Genomic DNA, 27,906 nt, shown 5'->3' on the forward strand with positions numbered 1-27,906 from the left:
GAATCTGGGACCTGCTGTGGTCTCACTGCTATATCTAGGAACAAGGGGACCCCAGGCCTTGTGACAGGAATCATTAGGATCAGAACCAAGTCTGCAGTGGACCGGGCAAAGAGAAAATCACATCTTGCTAGAAGGATCGTTCCTTCTGCTCCCTACCCTATAATTTTCAGAGGTAGGAGAGAAAATTTTAGATATCTGCCCTCATCCATCCAACTCATATGATCTGTAGAGAATGCACGTCCTCAGACATACATGGTGGCAATGGGGATGCCTTGAATGTATATGTGTGTCTTCGCAGGATCATCAAGGTTTGATAAACAGGGCACAATGTTCAAGGAGCTTTTACTCATCACATATCTGTGAAATGTTTCCTTGCCAGGATTCAACAATGCATCCCCCTTCTGTCTGAGGTGGGGGGAGGGGTCATACTCAGCCTCCTTGGCTCTGGTGGATGCATGAGCTTCTCAGGGGAATTTCAGAAAAAAAAAGGGATGCTGTGGAATCAGATGAAAATGTGAAGTGGCTATCGAAAGGGGAAACATGTATGTAGTTTGCAAATTGTTAAATCATTCCCACACTTCAGAAGAATGAACACATTAGAGGCTGAGAGTAAAATAATGGAGAACAATGTATATCATTTCTGGACAATAAAGGTCTGGGATCAACTTGGTGGGAAAACCTTCATATTAAGTAAGTGGGTTTTCTATCTGGTTTTTGGAAAGTAGATATATTATGCAAATCCCAAGTAGAATATGAGCATGTCCTAATAACATGATGCCAGCTATGCCAGTGTGAGCTTCCCCTAGTCACTCACACCCTCTATAAATAGCTATAGTTCCAAGTGTGCAGGAGTTTTTAGGGACAGCAGTTGAAAAGACAAAGAGATCATCATTTATAATAACTCACTGGAGGTAGCGATTCAGCTCCTGTTGGCTGCATCGGGACCAGTGGAAACGATGGAAGGCAGCTTGGACCAGGGGAGCCATGATGCTGCCCATCCTCACCTCATCACCACATCTGTTGCCCTGGCCATCATGCTCCATCCCTAAGCTGGAACAAAGGTAGGAAGAGGAGAGACCCAGAATGGGGACCAAGTAATTTTTACTTTTCACAAAGAGAAAACGCAGGACTAGAGATTAATACGTTTAGTGGATTGCTGCTTGAAAAAGGGAGAAGCATGATATGGTGGAAAGAGCACTGGACTTGGGGTCAGAAGAGGGTGCAGCCTGGTTATGCTATTTACTCTCAGTTAGACCTCTGGCAAGTCATGGCCCCTCTCTGAAACTCAGTTTCTTCATCTGTAAAAAATGAGGGAACTGGATCACGTAATCTCTAACAGCCTTTCCAATTCTATGATCCCATACTCCTTTGGATGCCAGTTTTTTAATTTATAGAATGAAGAAATTGGACTAGATGGTCTTTTCTCTCTATAATGGTTTGTGATGATCTGATTTCCAAGTATATATTACTTTACCACTTTGCTATTTCAATAGTGAAATTAGAGAATTGCTATAGCAGTGAGTCCCTCAACTTTAATAAAAATCCAATAAACATTTATCAAGTTCCTATTATACGCAAGACCCTGTTTTGGGTATGAGGGTGGGAGGGGGAAGATGCACAGAAAAGTAGGACATAGTGCTCTCGTGGAACTCTGTCTAACAAAGTTCTCTCAACTTCTAATGAATCTTGGCTTCATTAGCGTCGATACTACAAGTAATCTGGATTACTTGTTATAGTTTCCAGGACTGTGTGATCAATCAGCCTGAATTTATCAGAGACCTCAACATAGCCTGTGGTTCCCCTCCCCTCCAAGATATAGAGGCAATGCTGATGAGGTTTTTTTTATACAGAAATGAGAGGGAAAGAATGTCCTATACTTGCTTGCTTGTCCTCCTCACTGACTTCCTAATGTAGAGGATGAATGCATATGTTCTTGGTACCATGAATATCCTCGCAGTGTCCAAGAGTGCTTTCCTGAAGGGATTACTTCTTAGGTTTTGGTCCCCAACTACATTTTTCTCCAATCAGATGCCATGGGAAATTTTAGCCTCTGGAACTGATTTATTCATAAACTTTCTAGAGGACCTCAGTGGCAAGTAGGTAAATAGATGTCATGAAGGCTGTCTGTTTGACACCACAGCCTTAGACTAACCTCATTTCCCCAAATGATTCCCTAGATCTTTCCCCCCTCAAATGGCTCTTTAGGTTCATGTTTTCCCAAACCAAAAAGGAAAAAGTAGCTCTGATCTCTACTTACACATGACCAGTCTCATGGGCTACCACGAAGGCAGAAGAAAATCCATCTTCATGGTTCAGGGTACAGCTGCGGACGGGATGGCACATTCCAGTGACCGGGGCATAGCCTGGGAGGGAGGGCAAGGAGCAAAAGCCATTTCGGTTCCCAGGGGACCCAGGGCAGGTGCCAAGCTCAATGAGAGTGAGCTCTCAGAGTGGATATGCCAAGTTTAAGTTTCTAGGCTTGGGACAGGACCTGCTGTCCAAGTGCTAATATCCTGGCGGGCCTACCTAGAACTTCAGCTGTGCTGGGGGGGCCCTCATTGTCTGAGGACCTTGGCAAGAGACATAGCTGTGGCCACAAGCTCTAGAAATGCACAGGAGCTAAACTACTTATATCTTTCCTGATTCTCTCCTGATCTTTATTATTAGGTTGTGTGTATATGTTGTAGGCTGGCATTGTGTCCAGTATGGGAGAGAAAAGCATTAATCTCATCTATAAAATGGACTTATATAATGGACATGAATCTTAGCTCTTTCAAGGGAAACGGTTGCCCTCCTCACATATCACAGGCAACTTTACCCCTCTTGACACTAATATTTTCAGTACTTTCTCAAGATTTATATAATCCTGGGGAAGTTTTCATGTTCCGATTCAATCACTGAGGGAAAGAATGGAGAGTAGACAGACACAAATGGCATGGATAAGCACTTTTTCATGCACTGAAAATAACTGAATGGGAGGCATACTACTCAGGAGCTGGCAGAGGGAAGAGATAAATAAGGCTATATTACATGACTGAGGCAGGAGTTAATTTTTTGGTTAGGTAGACTAAGTAAAAAGGATCCCATAGCTGCCAGAGGAAATCTTTGGTGTGTGTGTTGGACTGGGAGGAGGTATTTAGGAAGTAGGTTGAGAGAACATTAAGTCTTCAATGGGCTCGAGGTATACTGAATCTGTTTAAAAGGTCTCCAAAGTTTCAAACAGTCTGGAGACATGTTGGCTCTGGCTATTTCGTGCTGACTGAGCGGTGACATTATTTCTTGAAAATAAAGAGAAATATGAGAGGAAGATGGAGCACCAACACCAGAATAAGAACAGTGACAAGAAGGCCCAAGGCTAGGTAGGACCTTGACCATACAGACCTGTTATACTGACCAGAAATAGATAATAATGGCCACAGAGTGATGGAGTACTGACCAAAGAGAACCTCACAACAGAGCAATGAGGTGGGAAAGAATGAGGAGACAAGTAACCTGGAGCAGCAAACCCTGACCTTACTCCTTACTGGGACTATATCCAGGAAAGCACTGAAAGCCACAAGGCATGAGCAGGGCTTTGGGGAGGGCTGGCCATAAAAACGAGGCGAATTGGTGACAACCTTTCCACCCAACAAGGGCCATCCCCACCTTCTCTTCTCACCACGTGGACACCAATGGAGGATGTTGGTGGTCCCCATTACTTATCTCTTACTCTCATGACCAGCCCATCTTCTTTTCTTCCCCCAAATTTCTTTGATGATATCCTCTGTACTCTGGTTCTTTTTCCTAATTTCTTATTCATAACACATTGCCACCAAGGCATATCAAGTACCTCTCCTGTCTTGTGAATGATATTCATCTTCAATTTTTCAGAGACTGTCATATTCCATAATTTGCTACCATACAATCTAGTGAATTTCAGTATCAAATAGATGGGCTTCTATTTTAGTGAGAAGCTTTGGGTCATTAAAAGAACTGTGATTTCCCAAAGGCAATTCAGCCTGCTCTCCTCCAGCTCAATTCTAGGTCGAATCTATTTTCCATTTGAGCATCTGTCCAAAATTATATCCAGATGGATAAACTCTAGAGGTTGTCCATGTAACTGTCTATCATAGTCTGGAAGATAGGGATTCTTCACCCACTTGTTTTTTCTTGTGTGGATGATTAGGCCACAAGATCTCATCTAGCAGACTCATCTTCTTAGATTTGATGTAATAAGTCACCTGCAAACTGGAGTTTCTGGAGGGTCTTTTCAAGTACAGGGAATGACTCTCTGAGTTGGAATCTGCCCCTGATCCATTCAGTGGCAAAAACCTTTGGCACACATGTACCTCCCTGCTTTAAGCCTCTCCTAATTTTATGATCAGAGGATTATTGAACAGGATAATCTCTGTAATATCTTTCAAGGAATCATGTATAATTTTTTTCTTTTTTACTTTTTGGTGAGGCAATCAGGGTTAAGTGACTTGCTCATGGTCACACAGCTAGTAAGTGTCAAGTGTCTGAGACTGGATTTGAACTCAGGTCCTTCTGACTCCAAGACTGTAGTTCTATCCAATGTGCCACTTAGCTGCCCCTGTAATTTTTAACATATGCATAGGAGGCATCTTGTTGTAAGAGAACCTTTGGGATGGTGTTTTTCTCTGATGAGTGTAATGCTGTTTGTAAAGCCGTCCCATGATAAGCACAATAGGAGCTTGCACACTCCACCTCTCTTTCAGTCAGCTGTGTATTGGCAAATATGTAGTCTACTGTGGAAAGTGACTTTCAAAAGTCTGCTGAAATGTGAGTTATTATTATTTCATAATTATCATAAACTCTCTTGGGCTCCACATCTTCTACAGAATATTTTTTCTTATAGACATTTCCATGCACTGTCACAGTTCACACTTTTCTTATTTTTCACAGCACCATTGTACTAATATTCCAGTATTTTTTTGACAAGTCTTGTAGTGCAGGAGCATCTGGAGTATTTTTAGTTTTTTTTTTCCCCCAGGATCAGACAGCACTGTTAGGAACATCACTGTAACACAACTTTGTTCTTTCCTTTCAAATTATTTCCTTAGGGCATCGACTCCTAGGGTAGGCTTCCATCCTTTTTCTGATACCCCCTGTAGAGTGGAGGTGACTCTGGATTTTCAAATGCTCTGCCAGGACAGAGCAAACTCTTAAAGTCCATATTAGAAAGACTTTGAGTATGACCTGGTGATGGACTATGTCGATAGCCTGTGGCCTAGCCTAAGGCCTGAGAAGTTTATAATCAGGAGACTACCCACTAGGCCAGGCCAGGCCAGGGCCACGTTACACCTGCTACAGCTGTGAAGGAGACTGGGATCTGGAGTCCACCATGGTGGAGTCATGGGTCCTTAAAGTTCTGAGGTAAGCAGAGAATCCTCACAAGAGCCCACAGAGGAAGGCATTAGTTGGGGTGAAACCATAGGCCTCCTGTGGGCAAACACTCACATGTAAGCTTTTTGTGCTTAATATAAACAGCAAAGCATCATAACTCTGCTTTCCCACAGGGACCAAAGTCAGTGCATTCATGAACTTCTTTGCACATTCTATACCCCTATTTCAAAAATGAGAAAAACACAACACGCGAACAGATACAATGAACTGCCAGGGATCTGTGTGGTACAGTGCAGTGAGTCCCTAATTGGCAGTCAGACCTGGGTTTGAATTCCAGCTCTGACACTTACTAACTGTGTGTCTCAATGTCTTTATTTGTAAAATGGGGATAGTATTCCATATCTTACAATATTGTTGAATGGAAAAGTGCTTTGTAAAATGTAAAGCATTCTATGAACGTGTCATTATTGCTACTAATAGTAAATAATAAAAGCAATCATGAAACAGATCTGCGGTTGGGGCTCCCAAGTCCTTCCCTCATTTGGTCCATGGCAGTATGTGCTGGGGAGGGGGGTGTGTGGCCCCACTGAGGCCGGTCAATTCAGGATAAATGGCCCTTACGCTATCCTGGGAAGAAGTCAGTTTGCCAATAACAGACATGATACCATCTTGAACCCTACCTGGGGCAAACATGGTGGAAGGAGGTGTAGGTCACTTAAGTCATCTACATTCCATGTGATCTGCTGCCTCAAAAGACAAGGGGAGACCTTGGCTCTAGAATGTTCATGAGGGACCATGTTTCCTTCTGCCCCTTTATGAGAAGCAGATTCAGTTTTGCAAATTTCATTTATCTTCTGGCATGAAGGGAGAAGTCTCGACTTGGAAGACAGACAAAGCATTGCCATTTCTCCTCCATCCCTATAAAATCAGTCACTTAATATAAATATATTAAAGAATGTATTTGCTTGATGTTTACTATGGAATGAGGATCACTTTGTTTTTACTCTGCAAGTATCTTGCATGTATCTATTTATGTATGTTTTCTCCCCCATTAGGATGTAATAAGTAAGCTCTTTGTTGGCAAGAAGTCTACATTCTAATGTTTCTTACTTTGTATCTTCACTGCTTAGCACAGTATCTGCCCCGTCCTGCAGTTGTTGTTCAGTTGTTTTTCAGTTGTGTCTGATTCTCTGTAACCCCACTTGGGGTTTTCTCGGCAGAGATACTGGAGTGGTTTGTCATCTCCTTCTCCAGCTCATTTTACCGATGAGGAAACTGAGGCAAACAGGGTGAAGTGACTTGTCCAGGATCACACAGCTTGTACTTGTCTGAGGATGGATTTGAACTCAGGAAGATGAGTCTTACTGACTCCAGGCTTGGTGCTGTATCCACTGTATCACCTAGGTGCTCCATATACTGTAATAACTTAGCTTAAAATACTTGTTTATCGATTGGTAGGGATGAGTGTGCGTGTGTTTGTGGATATGCATGTGTGTATGCTCACCTGCACATATGGATGCAGTGTGGCACAGGACAGAATACAGGATTTAGAATGAGAGGATTGTAATAATAATAATAATCATAATCATAATCATAATCATAACAACAACAACAAACAACTAACATTTACATAATGCTTACTATGTGCTAGGCAGTTAAATGGCACAGTAGATAGAGTGCCAGGCCTGGAGTCAAGAAAACTCATCCTCTTGAGTTTAAATCCAGCCTCAGAGGCTTACTAGCTGTGTGACCCTGGGCAAGTCACTTCAATTGTTTGCCTCAGTTTCCTCATCTGTAAAAATGAACTAGAGAAGAAAACAGCAATCCACTCCAGTATCTTTGCCAAGGAAACCCCAAATGGGATCATGAAGAGTTAGACTGACTAAAAAATGACAATTTCTATGTGCTAAGGGCTTTACAATTATTATCTCACTTGATCCTTACAAAAACCCTGGGAGGTAGGTGCTATTATTATCCCCATTTTATAGATGAGGAAACTGAGGCAAACAGAGGTGAAGTGACTTGTCCAGGTTCACATAGCTAGTACATGACAGAGGTCAAATTTGAACTCAGATCTTCCTGACTCCAGGCCAAGCTTTCTATCCACTGTGCCATCTAGAATCTGAATTTGAATCTTGGGTCTGCTTTTCATAACCTATGTAATTTGGACAAATTAAGTTTTCCTCTCTGGCCCTCAGTGTCCTCATCTCTAAAATTAAGAAGCTGGACTAGGTGATCTTTAAGGGCCTTTTCCAGCTAAGACCCTGTATGTTGGACTTGGTGACTTTTCTTAGTTGACAGTTTTTTACTGACAAATCTTTGATAATTGGAGTTGCAGGCCCTTTATTGATTTGTTCAAATCTCTACCCCCGTACCCCCTTGCATCTTTAGTAGTTCTGCCTGATTTTGGCTCTGCTAATTTGTGAATGATAACTGAGATTACTGGACACAAACACTGAGCAGTCAAGCAATTAGTGTCCAAATGAACACATTAGTGCCCAAGTGATGAACATCTCTGTTAATGGCCAGAAGTGAAGGGCATGGCTGGTCCCAAGTTGTTCCTGGTGTGTCCCTGGGACTTGGGCAATTAACTGTGATCATTCCTGGAATGATGGCCACATTCTATGTGCCCGGAATTACTCACAGTCCCTGCTTATGGTCTTACAATTTTAAATTAGACAGCTTGTAGAAATAGAGGGCAAGGAACAAAGATTCTCCTATGGAGTGGCGGAAAGGTCTGGAAAAGCCTGCCTTCGTCTGGCACTTCTGGAGACGATATCACTGACACCGAATCTCCAAAATGAGTTTTACACTGAGTCTGGGAGGCGCCTGAGGGCAGCTCTCAACCCCTAACTATCCCAGAAGCTGGAAGGTAGAGTTAATTAAGTTAGCACAGATGAGTGGAAAGAATATTGAATCTAGAATAAGGAAGATTTAGGTTCAACGGCCATATCAGAAACTTACTGTCTATGTAACCATGGATAAGTGACCTAACCCTCTCTGACCCTCAGTTTCTTGACCTGTAAAATAGGATAACGAGAATACCTCTCACAGCGTTGTTGTGAGTCCCGAAAGAGGTGACATATGTAAAATATTTTATAAAGTTTAACCCACTATATAAATGTGAGCTATGATTATGCTGATGACAGAATTAGGATCTAAAAATACCTTGGTGGGAGTAATGTTGGGACAAATCTAAAGTGATAAGACTAATGCAATGAATAGATAAATGCAAAGTCCTATATTGGAGTTAAAAAAATCAAGCACATAAGTACAGCACTATGGATAAAGTGCTGGACTTGGAGCAAGGAAGATCTGAGTTCAAATCCAACTGCAGACATTTCCTAGTTGTGTGATTCTGGGCAAGTTACTTAATCTCTGCCTGCCTCAGCTTCCTCATCTGTAAAATAAGGATAATAATAGAACCTCTCATGCCCCGCCCCCAGGCTGTTGTGAGGATTGAATGAGATTATAATTATAAAGCACTTAGCACAGTGTCTGGCACATAATATGTGCTTAATAAATTTTGATTCATTGATTTCAGAGAGTATTTGAAGGACTGTCATGTGGTAGAGGGATCAATCTCGTTCTGCTTGGATCTACAAGGCATGGCTATGAGCAGTGCAGAGAAGTTGTGAAGGTATAATTTTCAGCTGGAGAGAAAGGAGGGCTTTCTAGCCATTAGAGGAAGCTAGGTTGTTAGAATGCTGGACTTAAGAGTCAGGAAGACCTCAGTTCAAATCCTGCCTCTTATATTTACTAGGTAGGTGAACAAGTCACTTGACCTCCTCTCTCTCAACTTTAGTTTCCTCATTTGTCTTTTAAATGGGCATAATAAGAACACCAACCTCATAGTATGGTCATGGGCATGAAATGAGATAATGTATGTACAGCACTTTGCAAACATTAAAGGGCTACATAAAGGTTAGCTATTATCATCATTATATCAAAAAACAGAATGGGTTTTCTTTGGGAGGTAATGAGCTCCCCATCACTGGCAATCTTTAAGCCAAGGATATATCCCACTGATCAGGAATATTGTAGAGGGAATTTCTATTTAGATTGAACCTGATGGCCTCTGAGATCCCTTTCAATTCCAAAATCTACTATTCAGTGCTGGCACCTGATTCACAGCATAAAGATGCCTTTTTGCTGGGGATGAAATAGAAAAAGAACAAGGAATATGGAGTTTAGGGAAACGAGTCTACTATGGTCTATTATACCACATGGCCTTATAGGCTAATACATAGAGCAGTGGAGGTAGTCACAAATGGATCAAAGAATGGTTTTAAATTATCATACTAAAGATGATGCTCTTGGATGAGTTTTACATAGCTCTTTAAGTTTTGGGGCAGCTAGGTGGCACAATGGATAGAGTGCTGAGCCTGGAGTCAGGAAGATTCATCTTCTTCAGTTCAAATCCAGCCTCAGACACTTCCTAGTTGTGTGACTCTGGCCAAGTCACTTCTGTTTACCTCAGTTTCTTCATCTGTAAAAATGAGCTGCAGAAGGAGATGGCAAACCCCAAATGGAGTCACAAAGAGTTGGACATGACTGAAACAACTCAATGACAACAGCTACCACCACCAGCACCACCACCTTAAGTTTTGCAAAGCATTTTATATACATTTTAGTAGTGGACAACAACAACATCATCTCACAAGAACCTGCGAGGCAAGTACTACTTGGTATTATTATCCCCATTTTACTGGTGGGGAAACTGAAGCTCACAGAGGTTAGGTGACTTGGCTAAGGTCACATGGTTACTAAGTGGTAAAGGCAGATAGGTTTTCCTGATAGGTTCAGAGCTCTTTCCACTCTGCCATGCTGACTTACAATCAAGAAAAGGCTTGGATTTAGGGGGAGCAGAAAAGTCAATAGCACTCATCAACCCTGTCACCAAGGGTCAACATTATCTGGATTTGATATTACAAAAAGAGGTTCTGGAGTAGATTCATGAGTACCTTGTTGTGGTCAGTGGTCCACTAGGACAATCCACACCTTTTCATCTCATAGAATTCCTATCTATGTCTTTCCAAAAATTCTCTATAGAAAACTCAGAGGAAACAAGAAATCTGGCTACCTTCAAGGAGTTGAAAGTTTGTCATGTGGGAGATGGGTCAGACTTTTCATGCTTGGTCAAGGATAGCAAAAGTGAGAGGAATAGAGGGAAGAAGGTGTAGTGATGTAGATGGAAGCTTGTTAGGAGGGAGAGAAGATAGATTCCTATTCTTTGTCTTTTTAAACAGAGAAATGAGGGAGGTGTTGTGTGCTACAGTTGTGACATGCTGTAAGTACTTTCAGATGAGATCATTATTATTTTTGTTGTTGTTGTTCAGTCATGACTGACTCTTCGTGACCCTATTTGAGGTTTTCTTGGCAAAGATACTGGAGTGGTTTGCCATTGCCTTCTCCAGCTCATTTGACAGATGAGGAAACTGAGGCAAACAGGGTGAAGTGCACTGTATTATTAGTAGTTTTACTTAATTCTTTTACTTGGTTACATGAGGCCTTTCATGGAGGATTCATCTATAAATGTCTGTAATGTAAAAGAAACACACATAAATTAAAAAAAAAAGCAAATCCTAATGATTAGAGTTTTCCCAAAGAGAAATTAATTGGAAGGTAGTGGGTTCTCCTTCACTGGAAGTCTTTAGGTAAAGGTTAGATGACTACTTGCCAGGTAGGTATGTGTAGAGGAAGGGATTCTTTTTCAGGTTTCAATTGGACTAAATGGCCTCTGGAGCTTCTGACAACCTCAAGCTTCTTAGATTGCACCCAACATGCTAGATTTCTTCTTGCCAAATTTTAACTTCACTGCAGTCTTACTCTGAGTTCACATCATGCTATTGGAGTCACTCTGGTGATGATGCCCTGGCAGTGACTCTGACAGGTCCCATACCAAGCCGGAAAAACTTATGAATACCAGTTGGCAATGGACTGTACATGTGCCACCCCCAAACCAGTCAAGCCAAGTTTAAAGAGCCTCATCACCACCAGACTGGCTACCGGTAGAGGATTTGGGGAATTGGGTAAAACAGTATGGGTTCACAAGAAAAAAATCAATTACGAGGAAATTTTCTTTGTGAACATAGGAAAGATTGGCTATGAGCATAACATGTAATTTATCTACGCTAGGTGGAATATTTTTGTGAAGACTCTGGTGGGAATGGTGTTCAATCATATAATTACTGATGAAATGATCATATGAGGGAGGGCAGGGGACAGAGCTGGGGAAAAAGAAAGGTGTCCCTTCCTGACTGGCCAGGGTCATGGGACTTTTCACAACTGCATCAGTGAGTTAATGGGAGGAAATCCAAAGATGGGCAGTGCCAGGGTCCATATAGCAAGGAAATGTGAGTTTTTGCCATAGTGTTAAAGGGGAGAGGCTTCATGCAGTGGGTCTACCCATGGTACTCAGAGCCGAAGTCTAGAGGGGATAAAGCCAACATTGAGTCTTAGGTTGCAAAGTTGAGCTTCAGCCAATCCAACTGGTGAATGACAAGGTGAACACTCCGTTTTCTTGGACCCTTGTCTATGCTATTAGCTTAATTTACTCTTTCTTTTAAAATTATTTATCCTTTAGAGGAGCCTCATCTTTACATTGGGCAATGGATAGAGAAAAGGGGATAGATGCTCAAGGACTGAGGACATCCATGATGGCAATTTGAAAATTTTGGAATGAAAAACAATGGAATGAAAAAATAATGAAGCTATGAGGGCTGAAAGGATGCCAGTTTACCAGCTAGTGTGGTCAGATAGGCAGAGTTTAAGAAGGGCACAGCTATAGGTTTCCCTGAGAATGATAAATGAATGAAAAAGGATTTATTAAGCTCTTACTATATACAAAGCACTATCCTAAGTCCTGGGATGGATGTCCAAGTGGTCTGTGTCTAGAGTGGTGCAAAAGTCAGGGTCCTACACGATCTACTGTAGGGATTAAGCTATGTGACTGGGTAGTGTTCCCTTGGCATATCCCCTGCCCCAGTCCCAGCACAGGAGAAGATGAAACCAGACAGGAAGCAGCAGAGGCATCCCTCCCCATCTACCCAGGCAGCCCAGGAGCAACAGGCAGGACAGCTCACCTTGCATCCCTGATGGGCCAAAGTCCTGTCTGGTGAGAAAGATGGCATGGTCGTGAGACTCCGCCTGGCTTGTATCTGATTTCCGTTGGAGAAAGGCCCAGTGACACACGTTCTCCAAGCTCTGGGAAGGGTTCCCGATCTCTATGAGGCTCATGGACTAAAAAGAATGGAGAGAGGAGAAGAGGGAAGAAGATATGAGAAAAAAAGGAGAGGAAAGAAAAGGAGTAAAGAGGGAGAAGAGGAGAGGAGAGAGTGCAATAGTAATATTATTATGTGATATTTCTAACTTCATGCCAGCCCCATGAGTTAGGGACAAATTTGTCCCAGACAGTGCCAAGTACTGATTTCTATGTGATCTATACTTGGCACTGCTTCTAGGACATTTCTGCCACATATTTTATCTCTGTGTGATCAATATCTGGCACGATACCATCATGTCATCTATGCATAGCAATGCTCTGCTACTCTGACCATGTCTGACCATCACTGTTTCCTTGGGTGCCCAATGACCACCAAAGCATTTCTGTGTGCTCTACAGCCAGCCCTGAATCTCTACAATACGCTAAGTACTACACATAGAACTGACTCGCATTCCCACTTCTACACACAGGGACAGTTTTTGCTTTTTTGAGCAATAGCAAAACATGGCTCACGTATGTTAGGTTTGTGGGACGCAATGTCAACAAGATCTTTCACAACAGGGATTCTTAACTTTTTTTTTCATCTCATGAACTCCTTTGGCAGTCTGATGAAGCCAATGGAACCTTTCTTAACAATAGCATTTTTAAACACATAAAATAAAAAAAAACATAGAATGGCAAAAAAAAAACAAAAACCAACAACACAATTATATTAAAATACAGTTAGCAACAATATTTTCTTTTAAAAAGGTTCAGAGCCCCAAGGTTAAGAACTCGTGCTTTAGAATATTTGCTGATGAAACAAGGCTGATAAAGAGCTTCGTAGGTACCAGTGAAATCACTCAGACCAAAATCTCCTTAAGAAATAGCAAAACTGTGAATGGAGTGAAGTCAAAGAACTATATGCCTTAGCGTATAGAAGGCCAAGGATGGAAGGATTCTCAGACATAGAATGTGAGAGCTGAAAGCCTCCTTAGAACATAGAAAACATCAGAATCATAAAAGGACCTTAGAACATAGAACTTAATGGAATAACTGGAAGAGATCTTAGGCTATGGAACACAGAAGTTAGAGAAATTTTGTCATGTTCTGAAGTTCTTGCAACTCTGACATTCTTTGTTTTGAACTTTTTAATTTTATTTTTAATTTATGAAATAATACAAGCATTTCCATAACATAGTAGAGTAAAAAATGTTTCTACCTGAAACTGCAAATCTATTACATATAACTTGTTATTTCTTCTAAATGCATAATAAAGTTATCATGTAGCTTTTTTTCCTTTTTTTCTTCCCTCCCTCCCTCACTCCACCCCATCCCCAGCCCCAGCCCTAGAGATGGCTACCATTGGACACAAGTAGGTATATATATATGTAAATTTATTCTATAGATACCTCTATTTATCAGTTCTTTCTCTGGATGCATAGCATCTTCCTTCGTATGTTCTTTGCAGTTAATTTGGGTATTTATAATAGTTGAAATGACTGAGTTGTTCAAAGTTGTTTTTAAAACAATATTGCTGTTACTATATACACCGTTCTCTTGGTTCTGCTCATTTCACTCTACATTATTTCGTGCAAGTCTATCCATGTTTTTCTACAATCAACAAGCTCATCATTTCTTGTAACACTACTGTGCTTTGTTTTGAATTCTAAAAAATCCTAGCCCAACTTTCAGGTTATTGAGTATATAGCAAAATAGAAAACAGAAATTCAGAGATAGAGGGGACCTTAGAATATCAGAGATGGAAAGGACCTTAGAACTAGTCTTTTCACTTGACATATAAGGAAACTCTACCTCCCCTGTCACTGTCCTCCTCTTTTTGGGCTTCTCCCAGGATTTCAAGTTTCTCTATTCCTGTACTAGGCTTTTTATCTTTAGCCCCCATATCCTCCATCCTCCCCCCGATCAAGGCTTATACTGAGCATCTATGGTAGGAGCTGATCCCCACTAGTGGTCGTTGGAAAGGGTCTAATAAATTTTCCACCTCTTCCCAAACCTACCAACTTGAGCCTAGACTTCTCTCTCAAACCAGTTTTCTCTAAGACAAGCACCTCAAATTCAGAATGTCAAACCTTTAACAGTGTCACACAGGGTTCACTATGTCTTTGAAATATTTCTTCTAGTCACCCCCTCCTCACAGCTCCCATTTTTAACATGGTTAGTACAGAATCTCAGCATGTGACACCTAGATTGCTACAGAAGTCACCTCTTAACTGGTCTGCTTGATCCAGTCTCTACCCCTCCAATGCACCTCATTCCACCATAGTAACCTTTTGTCTCAGGGCAGTCAGGTGGCGCAGTGGATAGAGTGCCAGGCCTAGAGTCAGGAAGACCTGAGTTCAAATCTGGCCGCAGACACTTACTAGCTGTGTGACCTTGGGCAAGTCACTTAACCTTGTTTGCCTCAGTTTCCTCACCTGTAAAACAAGCTGGAGAAGGAAATGGCAAACCACTCCAGTATCTTTGCCAGGAAAACCCCAGATGAGGTCATGAAGAATCAGACATGACTGAATAACAACAAACCTTTTGTCACACAGCTTTATTTTATTTCTCTGTACAAAAATCATCATTGTTCCCTATTGCTTTTTCTTTCTTTCTTTCTTTTTTTTTTTAGGCAATTGGGGTTAAGTGACTTGCCCAGGGTCACACAGCTAGTAAGTGTCAAGTGTTTGGTCTAAAGCAGGATTTGAACTCAGGTCCTCCTGACTCCAGGGTCAGTGCTCTATCCATTGTGCTGCCTAGCTGTCCCCTCCCTATTGCTTTTAGGAAAAAAAGATACAAACTCTCTCTCTTGTAATTTAAGGTCTGCCATAATTTGATTCTAACTTACCTAATACTCTTATACATGAAATGGCTTCATTGCTGTCTTCCAAATATGGTCTGCACATTCCCATCTCCCAATTTTCACTTAAAGTTTTATTGATGTTTTGTTTTCACATTATATTCATTTGCAGATCACTCTCACTTCATGAGAGGTCTCTTATAACAAAGTAAAGCAGTGAAGTAAAAGCTAATAATGCATTTAAGTAGTGTTTTCAGAGTTAGAGCTGAAAAATAGGGGTAGGGTAAGGAAGAAGACAGGATACATGTTATTATCTCTGCATTTTATTATCGCCATTTTCAGTGGTTTAGGCTACTCTTTCCCATTGATTTGAATCCTATCCATCTTTCTCTGCCCAGACCAAGTCCCGTGGCTAACCTAGCCCACAGTGATCTCTTCCTCCTATTCCTTTTCTCCCCCAAATAACTACAACACCTATTATTTCTGGTGACTCTGTTCTGAAATCCTCCTATTAGAGAGCCTGGCAGAGGCCCTACTTGGGACACTCATTCAATCACTTTGTATTTTAAGGAGGTCATATGGCAATTCTCAATATAGTCTGGTTCTGAATAGTATCTCCGTCTTCCTGGTAATGCTGCCCCAGTGGAATATGTGGTCAAGGAGTCTGCAACAGAACTACTTGGGGACTTGGGGAATCTGAGTGAGACAAGTTTTCTGACAGAATTCAGATTGGTTCCAGGTTATAAATACAAAATATCACTATTTATACTTTCTGAACTATATTTAAACCCAAGCACTCATGAATGAATAATACATGAACTGATAAATAAGTGAGCTGGTTAAGAAGGAATTCTTCAATTCACTTCATGGGAAATGATCAAATATACAAAATGGACAATAAACTACATGAGGAGACAACATCGTCTCTGGAGTGAGAGGACCTGGGTTTAAATCCCACCCCTAACATTTATTGCTTGTGTAACTTTGGACAAGGCATTTAATCTCCCTGGGCCTCAGTTTCCCCATATATAAAACGAGGAGGTTGCATTAGATGGTCTCTCATGCCAATTCTGGCTCTAGATCTTGGATCCTATGACCTGAAAGGACCTCAGTTTCCTTCTCTGTAAAACAGAAAGGTCTGACTAGATGACCCTTTAAGTTCCCTCCAGTCCTAAAGCCTTTGACACCAAACAACCTATCATTTTGGCTTTGGCTTGGTTTCATTAAAAATGCCTTCAGAATTAAATATGTTCCTCCCCTGACCCCTGTGCTGGACAGGAATTTGTTTAAGATCAAGGAACATTTACCGAGGCCTGTTAACAACAGTAACAGTATCTAGCATTTCTATAGTGCGTTACAGTTTATACAAAGTGCTTATACAATACAGCTTGTCCCTAAAGTCTTAGTGCAGTTTTAAGTTATAGGATAGCCTAAATTATCTTATTTGACCCTCACAACAACCTTGTGAGGTAGAAAGTGCAGGTATTAATTATCATGTGAGGCAGGATGATGCATTTGAATGAACACTGGATTTAGAATCAGAGGTCTTGGATTTAAATCCTTGTTCTGTCCCTTACTGCATGTGACATTGGGGAAGGTCCTCTTTGGGCCTCCATTTCCATATATGTAAAATGAAGGGGCCTGATTAAATGATCTCTAAGGGATCCCTTATGCCTGGAAATCCTGTTCTTGCCATCTTGCAGATAAGGTAGCTAAGGCTGAGAGAAGGTAGTATCAGAGAGTCAGAATTTGAACCCAGGCTCCTGACTACAAATTCAATGCTATTTCAACTCTCCATGTTGCTATAGGCAAGAACCCGGTACCAAATACCACGGGGGCGTGGGAGAGAAAGATATTCTGAATGATGCAATTCAATTTGATGTATTTTTGTCGAGCGACAACTGTATGTGGGAACCATAGGAGGCCTCCAGGAGACAAAGCTTACATTCTATTGTACTCAGGGCATTCAACCCACACAAGCGAGATAAGAGATTTGTTTGGACAACCTTATATCAAGTTACTTCAATAGGAAGAGAACACTAACAACGGGGGGATCAGACAGGCCTAGGTAAAAGGTGGTACATGAGCTGAGCCTGAAACAAGCAAGGGATTCTAAGAGCTGGAGCTGAGAAATGAGGACATTCCTACTGCAGTGACCACCAACTCAAAGGCATGAAGGCAGAATAGGAAATGTCATGAATGGTGCATAGGTCTCGAGTCAGGTGAACTAGAATAGAGTTTGGGAAGGGTGTTGTTGTTATTTAATTGTTTCAGTGATGTTGGACTCTCAGTGACCCCATTTGGGGTTTTCTTGGTTGGAGATACTGGAATGGTTTGCTATTTCCTTCTCTAGTTCATTTTACAGATGGGGAAACTGAGGCAAACAGGGTTAAGTGACTTGCCAAGGGTCACACAGCTATTAAGTGTCTGAGGCCAGATTTGAACTCAGGAAGATGAGTCTACCTGACTCCAGGCCTGGCACTCTACCTAAGTGCTCTTGGGGAAGGGTAGGAGTATGAAACAACTGGAAAGGTAGAGAGGTGCCATCTTGTGAAGGGCTTTAAATGCCAGGCTGGGGTCTCCCTATTTTGGGAATGGATAAGTTCCTGTCCTGAGGGAGAGCCTCATATAGTGGAGAGAATCCATTTAGCTATAGTAAAAGATGGAAAGAAGTAAGGGCCAAAAGAAACGTAGAAGCAGAGAATTATAGAAAAGGAAGAATTAGGGAAAGCTTCTGGGAGATAACAGAGGTCAAATTGTGCTTTGAAGATTAGGAAGAAAGGAATTCCCAACAAAAGAGAGAGCATGAGCAAAATCACTCAAGTGGGAAAATACAAGATATTCCCAAAGTAAAGAGTGAGATCCAGAGTGAGAAAGGAACTGATGGTGGGGGCAGTCAAGGACCAATTTCTGCCAGGCAATCTGTTTTAGATCAGAGATTCCTTTGGGTGTGGATGGCAGATGAAGCCTCTAGTAAACAGAAAGTAAATTGGGAATCCCAAAGCTATGTCTTGGGCAATGAAAGTTCCTTTCCTAGGAATCATCAACTGCCTGACATGACCTATGACTCAACAGCTTCCTTTGTATGGAGGGGATCAGCAATCATATTCTCCAAGTCTGGAGCACAAAACTCTGCTAGAAGATAGAGGAAAAAAAGCTGGTGGAATTTTTAGGTGGGACCCAATGGGGTCTGGCAGTGAAGAAAACATCTATTTCCCCCATCAGCCATTTGAATAACATATGGGTCTCATGTTTGGCTCTGTAGTGATTTTGATATGCTTCTGAATGTGAGCAATCTGTCATGTGCTCATGGGCCTGTAGAACAGAAACACCCACACAGATCCCTGAGAGGGGAGGGGAAGAAAGGGGCAGACAGCCCCTGTTGACAACCAGCTGGCAAATTTCTCATGCCACAAATGCAGTAGAAGTTCTGTTACACAACAACATCTCTGAAGGAAAGCAGAGTTTTTCTTAACAGGTGTGTTGATAGGAAGAGGGGAAAGCAATACGGTGTTCTTCAGGTGAAGCAAATCCCAGATATTTCATGCAACACCTTGATCACAGTCTTTCAAACTCATACACATTTCCCCCATTTAATTAGTATTCAACTTTAACCAGATGAATTCCTCTGTTTTGAGTCTAGATAGCATTGCTTGGTAGACTTGGAGTTGGCAAAACCTTGGATCAAATTCCATCTTTGAAACTTAGGGATCATAGGCAATTCACTTAATTTTTCTGGGCCTGTCTTTGGGCTACTTCTCCAATTTTCACTCACATTCTGGGGATGGATCCCCTGAGCTCTTACACTCAGGTTCAAGGGTACCCTGTATGTCACTCCTCCTCCTCCTCCTACTACAACTACTACTGCTAATACCACTACTACTACTAGTACTACTACTACTACTACCACTACCACTCCTACTACAATTCACAAGCCCTCTCCAATGTGCTTATCTTTATTAATCATCTAATAGACACAATTAGCTCACTGCAAAGGCATTTACTTAAATGGCATGGTAAAAGAATAGTGACAAAACATTCCTCCCCCCATAAATCTGGGGTTAACCCTCCTGCAAATATATATAGTAGGCATGATAAAAATGAACATGAACTACAGTGGTAGTGAAGCACATACATGGGAAGACATTTAGCTAAAGCAATTCCCAATACCTGTGCTTCAGAGACCCAATATCCTTTTTGTCCTAGTAGGGTCTTTATAACTCTCCCCCTTAAGTATAACATCTCTTTGGGAGGGCCATTCAGTCAGGCACCCATGGTCCGTTTCTTTCTGCCAAGTGACTCTTGAATGCCAGGATGAGCTCTCTCTAGTCCGTAGCTGACTCTTCTTTGCTGCCAGATGTCCTACTTTTTGAAGCCACTTGAACACTACGTCTCTGTATCCATGTCTGTTTGGAGAGTATGTTTCTCTTCTCCCTCAACTGTGCCTTTAGCTTTCCTGAACTGGCTTTCCAACTTCTGGATGGGCAAGCAGCTCTGCTGCCAGAAACCATGGTCCCCCCTCCCCAGCACCCTACTTCCCTTAGAAAAATTCACTCTCAGGAGCTGGGCTCTTTCTCCATTTGTGGCTCAGAACTAGCAACTTAAAATTTTAAAGGCGTTTGCAGGAGGAATGGCTAATTTTTACTTAGTCAATGGCATTTCCTCCTTCTGATTCAACCAGAGAAAGGTATTCATAATTTGTGATTTTATGTTATTGTTCAATCATTTTCAGTCATATCTGACCCCTTTTTGGGGTTTTCTTGCCAAAGATACTGGAGTGGTTTACTATTTCCTTCTCCAGTTCATTTTACAGATGAGGAAACTGAGGCAAATAGGCTTAAATGATTTGTCCAGGATCTCACAACTAGTAAGTGCCTGAGGCTGGATTTGAACTCAGGTCTTCCTGACTCCAAGCCAGGACTCTATCCTCTATGCCACTCAGTTGCTGCCTCATTTTACAGATGAGAAAAACGGCTCAGAAAATTGGTTTGCCCAATATCACACAGGTAGTAAGAGGCAGAGCTGGAATTAGAACTCAGGTTCTCTGACTTCGGGTTCAGTGCTTATTCTACTATCCTGGATCTCCCCACCCCCCATCTCAGCTCAGTCCATTTGAGCCCTAAAAAACAGCTAATGTCACTTCAGGACATTAGGAAAATGTTCCAATTGGAAAAAAATGTAGAAATTTTGTTCTAAAATATGCATTGATTGAAAGCAAAAACCTTTACATCTTAGAGTTTTAAAATTTGTTTAGAGATATGCTGTCATTTAGAGCTTAGGTCCTTAAATTTCCTCTGGATTCCTCTGGTAGTCTGATGAAACCTATGGAACCTCTCCTCAGAACATTTTTAAATGCAAACAACGAAAAGAACTAGCATTTATGTAGCACTTTAAGAGTTATAAAACATCTTGTAAATATAAATATTATCTCATTTGTTCCTTACAACAACTCTGAGACATAGATGTTATTATTATCCCCAATTTATAGATGAGAAAACTGAAGAAGACAGAAATTAAGTGACTTGCCCAAGGTCACACAGCTAGTAAATGTCTGAGGCTACATTTGAACTTAGGTCCTCCTTATAGCAGCTCTACCACTCTTTCCTCTATGCCATCTAGCTGCCAGGGATTATATAGGATTGCAAAGGAAATTAACCCAATTATATTGAAAGATATGTATGTATGTATATATATATATGTACAGTCATTTTTCAGTTGTTTCTGACTCTTTGTGACCTCATTTGGGATTTTTCTTGGCAAAGATACTGGAGTGGTTTGCCATTTCCTTCTCCAGCTTATTTTATAGATGAGGAAACTGAGGCAAACAGGGTAAGTGACTTGCCCAGGGTCCCACAGTTGGTAAGTGTCTGAGGCCAGATTTGAACTCATGCCTTCCTGACTCCAAACCTGGTGCTCTATCCAATGTATCACCTAGCTGCCCTATAAAAAGTATTTTAAAAAAATAACAATTCAAAGACTCTAGGTTAAGAAACTCTTCATTAGAGCCTAGTTCTTATCTTTCCAAGATTCCCCTTAAAATGAGTGTGATTTTTCCTTCTTCCATCCCCCAGAGTACTTTGTACATGTTATGCATACATTTTATGGTCCCTACCATACACTTCCCTGTATTGTGGTACTCTGTTATGACCTAGTCTTACCTCTTTTCACTAAACTGTGAGATACCCTTGGGGCATGAATGACTGGTGCATCTGTGACTTCACTTCGACTCAGCATACAACAGGTACTCAATCAATATAGATATTATTGAATTATGACATAAAATCTTAGAAATTGTTTTTCCTTTGCAAACTTTCAGATCTCATTTACAAATATCTCTCCGAAAGCCTTCCTGTGATAACTTGTCATGGTGTGGAAGTAACCACTGTTTTTTAGAGACTATGCTTGCAGGATAGAAGCTTATACAGGCCTGGTGAGGAAGAATGCATCTATCATTTGCAAACAGCCTAGGTAAATGTAGAAAGGCTCATCACAAATAGGCTGGCTAGGTGGTTAAGTGGATAGAGTCATGTCAACTTGAAGTCAGGAAAACCTGAGTTCAAATCTGACCTTGGACAAAAGTATTATGACCCTGGATGACTCATTTAATCTGTCTCAGATTTACTTTCCTCAGCTATAAAATAGGGGTAATCATAGTGCCTACTGCACAGTGTTGTTGTAAAGATGAAACCATGTAATACTTATAAAGTGCTTTATTAACCTTAAAACTCTATATAAATGTGAGCTATGATGATGATGATGATGCAATGATTTTTTTTAGGAGAGAGTGAGACAGAAATTCATGAAACCACTTACTAAGTCATGGAGGAGTTATTTCTGTGTTAGTGAAAATTATGAATCCCTGAAGTGGTGATATATTATACAGTGTCCCAGAAGTCTTAGTATAGTTTTAATCTTTATTAATATAATGTAAACCCATATGATTTTTTTTAGTAACAACTCATTTTCTTATCAGGAGTGATTTATAACTTAGCTTATAAACAAGTTACAAATGGAATTTCTTTTCAATAATCTAATTCCTGCTGGACACTCCCTCCCTGTGCTAGTGCGGTTTGACAGTATATCTAGATGAATGTGCTACTTTTTATAGAAACAGAAAATGTGTTAAACCAAAATCTATTCAGAAGGGCTTCTCAAAGGAAATATCCTGCTTTCAATGTCCAAAAATTCGCTGCTCAACTTGGGGTGGCCAGTCCATCTATACTTAAGCATACTAATGAACCTCTTTTTCCTTCTGACTGATCCTTTTCTTCCTCCACCTCCTCTTTGTGGTGGGTAAAAGGGTGTATGGTACTTAGGCTACTATTCTTCTTGCCATGTTCTGTCAGGGTTCTGTCCCCTCTCCTTGTCTCCTGGAGACCAATCATATTGATTTTGCAAGGAAAGGTAACCTATGTTTGGGAGCTCTCCATAGCTGAAGTTCACTCAAGAAAAAGAGAAATAGGATTAGCTCCCAATGGTAGGGCTCATGATGAAGCCAGGATAGTCAAAACTTTCTGTCTCCTGATATCATGCCTTTTCACCAGCTGTTTCCCATGGATGGAATGCTCTCCCACCTCACTTCAGCCTCATGGAATCCTTCAAGACTCAGTTCAAATCCCACCCCAGCTAGTAAGTGTAAGAGGCCAGATTTGAACTCAGGAAGATGAGTCTTCCTGACTCCGATACCAGCGCTCTATCCACTGTGCCACCTTTACCTAGTGAAGTCTACCCCAGCCCAAAGAAGCCATCCTACTAACATCATGACCCTGACCATTAAGGGCCCTCCGTTACTGTCACCTCCGATCTGACCTGCCCCAACCCTTAAATGGGATCAGGAGGACCAACCCTATCAGTTGGACTTTCTGTATATCTGTATCTATCATTCAGTAAAGGATTAGCAAGCACCTTGACTAATGTCCTTTTCTAATCATTCCAGCTTGGGTTCTTAGGGGCCTTGCCGGCAGTTTCTACCAAGCTAGGAAGACTTCAAGTACAGATCCAAAGACAGACCATGTCACAAGAGATTCAACTTTGATAAAACACATAACCAGAAAATTTGCTGCCATTTAGTAAAATTTTGGGCCACAGGAACTCATGAAGCCTATCTACTAAGATGTGGTGAACCACTGTGTGCTGTGTCATGGAGGGAGTCCCCATTGAAGAAGTCACAAAACCTTGAATATACTATGTACACTATGAAGAGAGCCTTATGCAGAGCTGAGAGGGAGAAAGAGATGAATAAGATGTTTCCTATCCTCGGGAACCTCATAGTCTAGTGGGAAAATAAGGTGAGGACTCAAATCACTACGACATAAAGAAACTGAGGCAGTTGTCCTTATCATAAAATTTTTGACTTAGTCATGGTGTTGACTTTTTTTATTGTAGGGGCTACAGTAGAAGATATCAGAATCTCAAATCACATACTTGTTTTAAATTTATGGCACTCAGCTTTATGTACTCCTGCTATCTTGAGCTCTGTTTTTGTCCACAAAAGCTGGTTGATCCCACATATTTCTCAGAACAAAGGACAACATAATATACATCTAGGAGTGCTGCTCTTCCCCAAACTGAATAGGAAACACTGAATTGGATTATGTAAATAATAGAGAAAATGACCAATTGATCTAGGACTCAAATCACTTTTTTTCTTATAAATGCTTTATCTAAGCATTTTGTTTTTTCTAGCAGAATTATTACCAACATGAGATCTATTTCCAAAGATGATTAGGGAAAAACGAAAAGAACCCATATGTTTTAAAATATTTACAGCAGCTCTCTTTGTGGTGTCAAAGAATTGGAAATTGCAGGGATGCCCATCAATTGGGGAATGGCTAAACAAGTTGTGGTACATGATTGTGATGGAATACTACTGTGTTATAAGAAATGATAAACTCAATGATCTTGGAAAAACATGGAAAGACTTGCATGAAATAATGAGCAAAATGAGCAGAACCCACAGAACATTGTATACAGTAACAGCAATATTGTTTTAAGAATGACTTTGAGTGAATAAGTCATTTTGGCTATTACAAATATCCAAATTAACTATAAAGGATGTATGAAGAAAGACACTATGTGCCTCCAGAGAAAGAATTGATGAATAGAAGTATATATACATACATATAATAATTTTACACATATACATGTGTTTATATATGTATATATGTTTGTGTATACATGTATACGTATATATACACATATACCTATTTGTGTTTAATGGTAGCCATCTCTAGGGTGGGGGGGAGGGAAGAAAAAAAGGGAATAAAAGGAAATTTACATGATAACTTTATTATATATTTAAAAAGAATAGCAAGTTGTACATAGGAGATTTGCAGTTTCATATGCAATTATCTTTTTTATTATACTATGTTATGGAAATGCTTGTTTTATTCCATAAATTAAAAATAAAATAAATAAATATAAAAAGAATAATTTTTTTACTTAATCCCCTTACCTACTAATTTGTAACAAAGGCAAACACTTAAGTCAAATCAAGAGAAACAGAAAATTCACCACAATCCTCATCCATAGTCCTCAACTTCTCTATTAAGAAGAAAGAATATGTTTCACAATCAGAGACCATCATTATAATTCACAATCACTTATGCTTTCAGTTTTCATTCATTTTTCAGTAAAATGAGCTGGAGAGGGAAATGACAAACCATTCCAGTAACTCTTCCAAGAAAACCCAAAATGGGGTCACAAAGAGTTGGACACTACTGAAACAGTGGAACAACAAGGGAAAAAACCTCCAGGAGCTTCAATATCAATGACTAAATGCTCCTCTACTCAAGGGCCCCTCCTAATGGGTCCTAAGATCAGAGGATCAGACCTAGAACTAGAAGGGATCTTAGAGACCATTAAATCCAAGATTCTCATTTTATATATGAGCTAGCCTTATATATTTCCCACTTAAAAAATTGAACAAACATAAAACCACATAATTTAACCACAACATAAAATATAATAAATATAAAAATATAAAATATATTAAATATAAACAATATTAAAACAAATATAATAGAACCACAATATAAAATGCTCCTTCTGTGGCCTTGCCCTTGCACAGAAATGACACTGGATTCTTGAAAGGTATCCCAGCAGAATGTAAGCTCTGGCCTATCTTACCAAGCAGGACAGGCTCCCAGGACAGGCCCAGTAAGGGCCATGAGTTTGTTGGCTAAGAACTAACCCAGCCAAGTTCTGAGAAGCTCGCTACTTTGCTGATCGCCCAGCAGGGTTCGATAGTTTTCTACCACAGCAACCAACAAAGACTGTCCAAGGCACTTCAATAAAAAAATCATGGATCTGTGAAGAATTAAACAATACACTAAAAGAGAACTATGTTGGAGCTCTTCTTTGGGCAAGTCACTTGAACTTTCTAGGCAACATCAATAAAATAAAGGGATTAGACTAAATATCTAGTGTCCTTAGAAGTTTTATGGTTCTATCCTTATATTAGCTATTTGAAGAGAACCCTGCCCCCCAATTATTTAAAAGCAAGCTTCCCAGGCAGATATTAGTCCTTCCTTCTTTCTTGATAGATACCAGGCTTCAGTCAGAACACTTCTTTGGCCTCCTTGATGAACAACAGCTGACCTAGTCTTTTGCTGTTTTTTTATTTTAAATTAAGGTTTATTGATTTATTTTGTTTTTATGTCATGTTTCCAGATACATACCTTCACCCACACTCCCACCTCCAAAGCCTTCCCTCATAGCAAAAAACAAAACATAAAAAAAGTAGTTAAACAAAATCAATGGGCACAATGACCCTGTCTTACTGGGGTGTGCAATGTTCTTTACCCATAATCTCCCATGTCCCTAAGGGCAAGAAGAAGATGAATTTTCTTGTCTCTTTTTGGGGCCAAGACTGATCATTATAAGTACACAGAATTTGGTTTCCCTGGTCTTTTCTAAAGGAAAACATTAGTGGTGACATGACAAATTGCTTCAAGTATTTGAAGGGATGTTATGTGGAAAAGTGATTAGTCTTATTTTAGTCTAACTCCAGTGAGCAGAACTTGGGCCACTGAGAAAAAGTAGGCTGCAGCTTTTATACTTGGATACTTCAGTGGATCTGTGAATCTTATAGAACTGAGTACCTCCTCCACTAGGGCAGATAACATAACATCCAAAATATCTCTGAGTATGTCAGTCAACAAGCATTTATTAAGCACTTACAAATCAGGCACTGTGCTAAGCACTGGAAATACGATGTATATAAGCAAAAAGCAAGACAGCCCTTTCCCTCAAGGAGCATACATTCTAATGGGGGAAGACAATATATAAAAGTAGGCTGAAAAAGAGGGTACCCAAGGTTAAGGGCATGATGGAAAAGTACAGAAGTGTAGCCTGGTGAAAAAATGAGGAGGTGCCTGACTTGGGTGCCCTCCTTAAATGGAGTTTCTGGAAGGAACCATCCGATAAGAAGGAGGGAATGCAGGAATGAAGGTTACTTCTGAGGTGTAAGTTCCAGGGATGGAGTGATCTTCTTAGGATGAAGAGGTTTCTGGGGCATGATGAAGTAAGTCTGAGTGTAGCCTGGTGAAAAACGTGGGTTTCTTATTCATCATCTTCCCAGCAATACTCCACTGAAGCTCCATTGAGTGGACAGGAGGCCTTCTCTAGCTGCTTTTTTTTTTTAGGCAATTGGGGTTAAGTGACTTGCCCAAGGTCACACAGCTAGTACGTGTCAAGTGTTTGGTCTGAGGCTGGATTTGAGTTCAGGTCCTCCTGACTTCAGGGCTGGTGCTCTATCCACTGTGCCACCTAGCTGCCCCCTCCAGCTGCTTTTAATGTTTTGTGGATAGCAGTGCAATGCCAGGCTACCCACCTGCTAGTGTTCACTCTAGCTGTCTGGATGACCCTTCTCCTTTTCTAGTTCTCCATGTCATTGTTTTTAATGTCATTTGTCCCATACAAGGGATGCCTGGTAATAGGCGGCAGCCCACTGACATCTACCATGTATTTTTATAAACCTTCAGACCACCTACAATTTTGATTTTTCTGAGGCTGCAGTATTTCCTCATTTATAGCCATGGTACTATCATCCCTTGGAAGACAATTCCATTTAAAAGGTGGGCTTCCATGGTTGGGAGCTAATGGGGATTGTCGAAAGTGCTGCACAAAATCCTAAATGATATTCAGTCCATTATCCTCTTATTCTGGGCCCAACTCATCATCTATCTACAATGACTTGTTCAAGATCCATGTGTAGGTGGGCTAACTCAATGATCCAACTGCACGGCTTAATCTATGAATTATATATTCATCTACTTGCTTTTTTCTGAGTGGATTACTAAGTCTATCTCTTTCGAGTGACTTGCAGACATTATTAAGGAGGTCTTATCATGTACCAGAATTCTACAGCATCAGAACACTGACATCCACAAACAGGAGCATCAGGATAACCATTCTCTCTTTTATTTGGACTTTGGGCAAGCCATCTTCCATGACACTAGCAAACAACTTTAGCAAAGAGTCTGTTTTATGCCTTGTATGGTGTGAACACACAACTATGTTCATGTAGGAATAAATATGCTACCATTTATCA

At 40.7% G+C, this 27,906-nt stretch overlaps 1 protein-coding gene across 1 annotated transcript in view; it reads right to left on the reverse strand.

Annotated features, from left to right (window-relative positions):
- Positions 1-27,906, reverse strand: part of ADAMTS2 (ADAM metallopeptidase with thrombospondin type 1 motif 2) — a 451,457-nt gene that overhangs the window by 69,451 nt on the left and 354,100 nt on the right. The window contains exons 6-8 of the mRNA XM_027841791.1: positions 12,432-12,588; positions 2,258-2,363; positions 907-1,050 (exon numbers count right to left, since the gene is read on the reverse strand). Of these exons, the coding sequence (XP_027697592.1) occupies positions 907-1,050; positions 2,258-2,363; positions 12,432-12,588 (407 nt within the window). The remainder of the gene's footprint in view (positions 1-906; positions 1,051-2,257; positions 2,364-12,431; positions 12,589-27,906) is intronic.

This window comes from Vombatus ursinus, unplaced genomic scaffold, assembly GCF_900497805.2.
Source record: "Vombatus ursinus unplaced genomic scaffold, bare-nosed wombat genome assembly UNPS02014863.1, whole genome shotgun sequence".
Lineage (NCBI taxonomy): Eukaryota > Metazoa > Chordata > Mammalia > Diprotodontia > Vombatidae > Vombatus > Vombatus ursinus.